At 36.6% G+C, this 8,847-nt stretch overlaps 1 protein-coding gene across 1 annotated transcript; it reads right to left on the bottom strand.

The window, feature by feature from the left end:
• Nucleotides 1–1,137: 1,137 nt before the first annotated feature.
• LOC110019805 (UPF0496 protein 4-like) lies at nucleotides 1,138–8,432 on the bottom strand. Its single transcript, XM_020717647.1, has 4 exons — nucleotides 8,267–8,432; nucleotides 2,279–2,425; nucleotides 2,084–2,109; nucleotides 1,138–1,773 (listed from the first exon to the last, which is right to left on the bottom strand). The coding sequence occupies exons 1-4, from the start codon at nucleotides 8,430–8,432 to the stop codon at nucleotides 1,642–1,644; spliced, it is 471 nt and encodes a 156-aa protein (XP_020573306.1). The 3' UTR covers nucleotides 1,138–1,641.
• Nucleotides 8,433–8,847: the final 415 nt, after the last annotated feature.

Below are 8,847 nucleotides of genomic sequence, written 5' to 3'. Positions count from 1 at the left end.
AGGGAAAGAGGGAGTCTGTGGCCCCAAAAATAAATTTAATGTGCAAAAAATGTTGTTCAAATTAATTTTTTATTTTCTTAATCAAATTTGACATAATTCACTCCCCATTAATCTATATTTTTTAATCGATGACCAAAATAGAATTTTAATATAAAATATTTTAAAATATGAAAAAGAAAATTTTATTTTTAACATCATTTTTTCTCTTATCTTCTACTTATTAAGAAAATAAGTTTGCAGAAGATAATTTTCTAAGTTGTCGAGGAAACATTTATGTAAAGTGGGTCTTCTCGACCTATTGGTGTAATGAAAAGTATTAAATCTAATAGTTGTATCTTAAGGAATGTGTATATTAAGAAGATTAATATTAGGTAACTTAATTATGGGAGATCTTATTACATATTGTTTTTTTTTTATATTGGGAAGATTGAATTGCAGGATCTTTTCTATATTTGAAATATTCATAATTTGTATGTTTTAATTATATCTTACTTATAGAGAGATTAAAGCTGTGTTTTATATGTGAAGTTGTAATCCTATTTCAGACATTTTTTCTCTCTCCCCACCTCTTGATAGTGGAACAACTTCTCCCCAGAACCACATTGACATAGACGAAGTTGAGTTGAACCGCGAAAATTGAACTGTGATTGCTTGTTTGCTTGTTGTGTGATTTCATTTTCCGTATTGTTTTGCATAACGATTTGATGAGGTCTTTTTATCGTGCACATAAAGTCTACTCTTTTTTATTTGATTGTAATCATCAATAACATCAATCGAAGTAATGATGACAAGAACTATCTCTCCACAAGCTCTAGCAAATGAACGAGAACCTCGATCAATTCAAGAATAAATTCAATGATAATAAACACAGAGTTTATTATTGTCAAAACATTAACCCTTTTATTGTTCAAAAAATAACTTATTAAATGTTCGATAATAAACACATTGATAATTCATATCATTTATGATTTAAATAAAATTGAATCAACTAAAATTTATTCAAATTTATATCTATAATTAATATATTATAATTTACTATCAATAATATTAAAGACTAATTAATTATTTTATATATTTTATTAACATCTATTTATATATTAACCCATTTATTGGTTGTCATATCGTTACGCATGAAAATACAAATGCTTAGGCGTTAGAAATATAAATACATAGGAATTAGGTGGTTTGCATGTAAATGCCCCAAACTTATAATATGATCAAGTCCAGTTCAATCCACAACCCAATCAACTCATGCAACCTCTCCCCATACAACTCTACAGCTTCTAACTCTTTCGACGCTGTTACTTTTCCACTAGAAAGATGGGCTCTGATCTCTGATAAAAAAAATGGCTTCAAGCTAATTGAAGGCCTTGGACCACATAAACTTGTCAGGAACATGTCACTCAATCAAAAGCTTCGAACAACCAGCCATAGTTGCTGTAACAACACTGGAAACTATTACAGTATGAGCCATTACTCCGTAAAGAGCTCTCATCAGCACTTCGCTTTTGTACGAATTCTTAACGTTGTCAGAGTAAATGGTCCCTGTAGGATTCTTCAATATATCATGGCAGTTTTCTAACTTGAGACTCTTCGGGCTAAATCACCTCTTCCAATCAATGCGAGACGCCTTCGCTAGTTTCATATGCTGGGATGAATGCTCGAGTGCTCCAATAATTGTGTAGCATAATGCATGAAAAGTTGACCCAAATTCAATCTAGAAAGCTCGTAGCTAAAAGCAATGCAAATGTAGAGCAATTTTATACTTTCATCCTAAGTACACATCCATTTAGGGCTGTCAAAAAAGTTCGTTGTTCGCGATCAGCTCGTGTTCGGCTCGTTCGTTAAGTAAACGAGCCGAACATGAACAAGTTTTTAAAGCTCAAATTATAAATGAGCCGAACACGAACAACTCTTTGTTCGCTCGTATTCAGCTCATTTTAGCTCGGAATAAAAAAAGTATATAATTATTTATATAATAATATATTACATATATTTTTATATAATAATATATTATATATATTTATATCTATGTTTAAATCATAACATCTCGTTTTGTAATGTGGTTAGTGTATTCTTTTACATATATTTGGTCCAGGTTCGAATTCACTATTTTACATCTATTTTATTCAATTTAATTTTAACGAGTCAATTTTGAGCCGAACACGAGTCCAATACGAACACGAATATTTAAATCGAGCCGAACACGAACACGTTGTTCACGAGCAATTTCGAACGAGCCGAACACAAGCCCAGCCTGAGCTTGCTCAATCTCTGCGCGTTTGCAGCCCTGCATCCATCCGCTTCTCATCCCAATCCGAGATGGGAAACTCTAGATCAGTGATTAAGAATATGATGTTAGTATGAATCTCAGATAAAGACACAATAGCCTGCTGCATCAAAGAAAGGCTACGAGTTTCAGATAATGAGATTTGTTAACTTGTGGCGAGCATTCGTTCAAAATCACTAAGCAAGACAAGAAGTTTTGGAGACAAGTGAGGCCCCCCTGGAAAAGATCATTATCTGGCGAACTCAAGGGATGAAAGGTGTGATGGTCATCAACTGGCGAACTCATTTTTACACTGTTGTAAGAGAAAGTCCCTTTAGTTCCAAAAAAGTTTGAATTAAATGCTGAGTGCTAAATGCTTTTATATTTCCTTATGGTTATACATCGAAATGATTGGACAATGTTCACTCCAGACCCACAGGTATTGAAGTAAAAATGTTTCAGTTATGGTATTTTATGCTCCAATCTTAATCCATAGCCATTAATCTGAAAAGTGCAGCCAAGTAAATAGCAAAAATTTCCAAGTGCAAAGAAATCACCCAATGAAAAAAAGGAGAAGGTTTTGACTAGTAAAATGTTCATTGGTACGATACCTTGACACTGAATAGCGGAGCTTAGCAATTTGGCCGCAAGAAGTCCACTCACAATAAAATTTTGAAGAACTTAGGTCAAAGAACAATTAAGTTCCTATGCTTTGACTTGGCACTTTATTAGATCCTTATGTTATCAAAAACTAAAATGTAAGTTCTATATTAGATCCTTATGCTTCAGAAAACAAAATTTTCAGCCGTATTTTCAGCTTCCATCCTTTAATAGACAGCTTCCAACATGACTGGCCGAAAGATGACAAAAAACATCTCTTCAGAGATTTGGGTTTTCTGAATACTCAAATTAGAATATTTATTTTTCTTTCAAAAGAAATGCTTAGAATAGACTACCGACAGAGTCCAAGCAGCTTGTCGCCTAAAGAATTGACCGTCCAAAAACAGCTGTAATACAAGAACATTCTGGGGGTTCTCCAGTTTGTGGGCAGCCTTGAAATTCACATGAAATTAGATAGAGTAGTCCCACATCGGCATGACCCAAGAACTAAGTTCTAAACATACTATTGTAGGCTTCAGTCATTAGTTTAATTAAGTTTTTGAATTGATGGATATACATTTATTATTACAATAGGTTCAACTTAATCCCCCTTTCAACAAGTGATATTAAAGTTGATGGTATGACTAAGGGACTTCTAATAAGTAATATCAAACCTCATATCAAGACTAAGGGCCTTCTTACAAGTGATATCAAAACTGACGGTATAACTGAAATCAAAATTTTCATGTATTGTCTCATGTATTTTGAGTCTCCCGTAAATCCTCGTAGTAATTAAGAAAGATTTAAAAGCACTAAGGCCGTAAACGAGCCGAGCTTGAGCGAGCTCAGCCTTGGCTTGTGTTCGGCTCGTTCGAAACTGCTCGTGCTCGAAATCGGTTCGTGTTCAAAATTGGCTCGTTTTCGGCTCGAAATTGGCTCGTTAAAATTAAGTTGAAAAAAATTAGATCTAAAGTGTTGGATTCGAAAATGAACCAAATGTATGCAAAAGAAGTCAGTAACCAAGTTACCACATGAGTTGTTATGATTTAAACTTAGATATAAATATATATAATATAATATTATATAAATAATATACGTAATATATTATTATATAAATAATTATTTTTTTTTTTTTCGAGCTAAAACGAGCCGAACAAAAGCAAACAAAGAGCTATTAGTTTTCGGCTCGTTTATAATTCGAGCTTTAAAACTTATTGGTGTTCGGCTCGTTTACTTAACGAACGAGCTGAACACGAGTTGTTCGCAAACAACGAGCTTTTTTGATAGCCCTAAAGAGCACATGGCTCCCATGCAATTTGGACATTATTGAGTGAGATCCAAGTGCAGTGACACTAAAAGAAATTGGCTTCCATTTGTGGAGGAAGGCAGCCAGTGTAGAGAACTCCCAATTCTCATGGGAGCGTTGGCATCAACAAAAGAGTGGAGAATTATCCACACCAAATATAAAACAATAGTTGAATTTTTTACGTAATTCTCGCGACCTAAAAGCCACTTAAGCCACCATTTAACAGATGATATCAAAGCTAATGATATGGCTAAAATCAAGTGTTTCATGTGGTTTCTAGCTTTCATAAGACTTGGAGGTTACTACTATAGCCGAGAAAGATTTAAGAGCAGATAACTCCCATGCAAGCTCATGTAATTAAGTGAGCTATAGAAAAATAAATGGTGATGATTTCAAATTGAAGGGGAGGGTGGCCAAAGTAGAAAATCTCACTTTCTCAAGTGAGGGGAAATTGTTGACATACGCACAAGAGCGGAGAATAATTCTTTACAAATATAAGAGTTGAAATAGTACTGGTAACCCCTTAAGACACTTGAGCTCCTTTCTAACAAATGATATCAAAGCCAATGGTATGACAAATCAAGTATTTCATGCGGTTTGTAGCAAGTGTTGGTGGCCATAACTGAGAAAGATGTAAAGGTAGATGGCTCACATGCAAGCTCCATGCGATTAGGTGAGCTCTAAGTGTATTGATATCTAATGGTGTTGACTTTCATTTGAGGGTGAGAATAGCTAATGTGGAAAATCTCAAATGAGGGAGATAATGTTGACATTAACATAATAATGGAGACCATTCAAAACCATATATAAATAAAATTGAGTTTTTTAAATATAGTTTGAGCGATCATTACCCAAAAAGGCAAGCATGTAGGTTAATGGATCTCAATCAATTAGTGTATTGAGCATTTAAGCTTAACTTAGGACCTCAATCTTCATACCTCTTGACAACTAGGTGCATTATAGTGGAGCATTAACACATACACGAGTGAAAAACTACTATCTTTGGATGCAAAAAATTGTAGCTTCGCAGGATTTGAAGCATTGCCTGCTAAATACCACCGATACATTATCACTCCAAGGATGAATAACATCACTTCATTTCTTCATCATGTTCATCAAGTTCCATAATAACTTCAAGAAAGTACCAAGAAATGATGGTCCAATCAAAATTAATCGAGGTAGGCAATTAAAAGTGTTTCCATACATGCTAATAGAACTCCATGGATTCCTCTCTTGTGATAGTCATTATGCAAGGAATTGATTAGCATCTTGTGTAAACATTCAATGATAGTGAAGTGATAATTAAATCCTAATCAATTCTCTAGATATCTTCTAAGGAGTCTATTGAGATCAAAGCCCCACTTTAGTTTGATGGCTTCAAAATGATGTCATGTCATGAAATGTTGCACGTCAAAGTGTAGTTTTGACCAATAAACATAGTAAAACCTATTTGAAGAGTTTTATACACTCCATAGTGCCCTACTACCGTTGATATATATGCCTCCCATATGAAGGCAAATGATCAGCCTATTCTATACATATAAGTTGTAAATTTTCCTTTGCCAAGATTCACCAAGGCCTACTGAAAATTTTGGCAATGTTATGCATAACATGGTGTACTCCTAATGCATCAATAAACCTGCATGGTTACAAGCAAACCCGAAATTCGTTGTAAACAATCAGAAAAATATGTCTAGCAATTAATTTTGTTCCCTCCCTTATATTTGATCACCAGAGTGTTTAACTATAACAGGTACACGATTCCTGGATGTTAGCTACCTAGTTCAAATCCATTCAAAGTTTGGCTCCACCCATGATGAAATATAGATAAACAAGTTTAATGCTATCAAATTCATAAGAATTTAGAATAACAATGAGTTTGACATCTTGAAAAAACCTTACAACCTATGTCTGCTGCTGTAAAAGCTTCTCCAAGCCTTTGTTATACACTAGAATCTCCTCAAAGTAAATAATGACTAATTGATCTTGTTAAGGACATAGTACCTCGTTCATCAACCACAAAATTATTGTCGGTGTCTTGCACAATCTAAACATCATCACTTATCATTTGTACAAGCCATGCCTTGTCATGCATTTGCCTTCTAATTACACTTCTCTGACTTGTTAGATCTTTCGATGGCCGAATTTGAGATTCAACTAAACGGCAGTTTGGCACGGCTTTTTTGTCGCGGCGTAGTGGGAAAATGTTGACGACGTTGTTTGGTTGTTGCGGTGAGCTTGCGTTTTGGGAAAATCCAACTTAAACTCGAGTCATGGGTTCAACCCTATGGCCCGCATTTCATTTCAATCCTTCAACTAGCGTAGGCCAGTAAAAGGATTGCTCTCCCCTCTCTCGCATTTCTTTCCTAAAGGTAACATCGCCTCTCTCGCTCCTCTCCGATCCGTGGCTTCGATGACTAGGATTTGACTTTCTTGTCCTCTCCCTCACCCCTTCATTCTTCAGCTCCGTTTGGTTCCTTTTCTCTCCATCGCCCCACGGTATTCTCTACGATTATCCGTTCGAGCATTTTGATTTTGCGATTATTTTGGGATCTTTGTGCTCCATTTGATTTATGGTTTGGTTTCTTTGTGCTTCATTCAATTGATAGTTTTCGGGTGATTGTGTTGTGATGTTGGCTTTTGTGATTTCCTTGGGTTCTCTGTGCTCTATTCGGTTGATGAATTTGGGTTCTTTGTGCTCTATTCAGTTGATGGATTGCGGTGGTTGTACTGCGATGTTGGATTTTATGATTTTCTCGGGTTCTCCGTGCTCTATTCGGTTGATGAATTTGGATTGTTGTGTTGTGATGTTGGTTGTTGCTCGAAATATGATGGTGGTAGTGATTGCATGTGAAAATTAGTGAAATATTTCGGGATTTGTAGTTGTGTTGTAATGTTTTGGTTGGTGGTGGTTGTGATTTTGTGGTGGTTTCCCAAAAAGTTGGATTTTGTGATTATAGTAGTATGTTGTAATGGTGGTGGTGTTTGCCCAAAATATGGTGGTTATGTTGTGATGTTGGTGGTTGGCCAAAATAGTGAGATTGTTATGGTAGTTGGTGGTTGCCTAAAATTTTGCAGTAGTTGTTGGTGGTGGTTCTGATGTTTTGGTGGGTTGTCATCATGCTGTGGTAGTGGTATTACTGTGGTGCGGTGTGGAGGCGGTGGTGCGGTGTGGAGGGGATGGTGCGGTAGTAATGGGTTCTTCATAGTGGTAGTGGTGTAAGTAATGATAGTGGTGGTGGTAATGCTATGGTGATAATAGTATTGATGAAGAGGCTGTGTTATAGTGGTGATAGTGTTGGGGTTGAGATAGTGGTGATGATATGTTGATAGATATGTGATATGTTGGTGGTAGATGCTTAATGTGCAATGGTGATGATATGGTGTGGTGTTGCAGATATTTTTTTTTTCTTCTTTTTTTATCTCCTAGAAATTTATGTTGTTTAGTTCTTTGCATGCTGATACACCCCGACACAAAAATCAGCAAACAAACCACGACGAAATGACAATAAATAGGTGGAAGAAACACAAACCCTACAAAGTCAACGGAAAACAAACAAGATACAATGTTAATCAACTATTCAAGAGGTAAATCGCCCCTCCCACACCCTAGATGTAGCTAGAAATATCACAAGAAGAAAAAAAACAGAAGCCACAACAAAATATGCATTAAAAAAACAAACCCTAGGTTATCCTCCTTAATAGAATCTCCTCCCAACATTTCAAATACTTTTCTTCCCAACTTTCCTCCAAACTCCTCTATTTTCTCCTCCTTAAAATACATGATTATGGACCTAATGGACCCCACCTCTCCTGATTCACTTATGCAGCCCGCCTTGCCTGCTCCGCTTCTTCTGCGGCCCGCCCTGCTCGCTCCGCTTCTTCACGCTGCTTAGACTCGCCCGACTGTGGACCAGTTGTGTTGTTTATGGCCGGTCTAGGGTGGATCAACACTATTCTGGGCGTAACAATATTCCCCTCCTAAAAAGTTACCTTGCCTCGAAGTGGAAGGATGAAAAATGCTTGTGGATTATTTCGTAAGGCTCCCATGTTGTTTCATAGTTTGATAGACTTTTCCACTTAACCAATACCTCCTTTGCTCCCCCTACCCCTCGGCGCACTCCTTCGATCCCTAATGGCTCCAGAATCACCTCCAATTCCTCCATCAGCGTCGATGGTAGTGTAGACCAAGGTGTGTAATCTCCAATCGCACATCTCAGCTATGACACATGAAAGACCGGGTGTGATGCGGACCATGGTGGTAATCTCAGATGATAAGTCGTTGCACTATGCGTGTCATCACCTCATATGATACAAAGTATCACGGTGAAAGTTTTTTGCCCCTCTTTCAGGCTAATGTCTTCTATCGGTAGGGTCTCAACTTCAAATAGACAATGTCCCTTTGTTCAAACTGCACCTCTCTCTCGTACTCATCTGCTTTCCTCTTCATGATTTGTTAAGCTCTCAGAAAATACCCTTTGAGCTCTACTAGTATCATGTCCCTCTTTTTCAAATACTGATCGCTGTTAGAAACCGGTGTAATAATATGTCCGTAATGTATCAAGTGAGGTGGATCCCGCTCATACAATATCTTGAAAAGGGTCATCTGTGCTGAGGTGTGGTATGAAGTATTGTACCAATATTAGTCCTATGCAATCCACTTAGCTCATAG

This window comes from Phalaenopsis equestris, unplaced genomic scaffold (genome assembly GCF_001263595.1).
Source record: "Phalaenopsis equestris unplaced genomic scaffold, ASM126359v1 Scaffold000002, whole genome shotgun sequence".
In the NCBI taxonomy this organism is placed as follows: Eukaryota; Viridiplantae; Streptophyta; class Magnoliopsida; order Asparagales; family Orchidaceae; genus Phalaenopsis; species Phalaenopsis equestris.
This window is presented reverse-complemented; position numbering and strand designations above follow the sequence as displayed.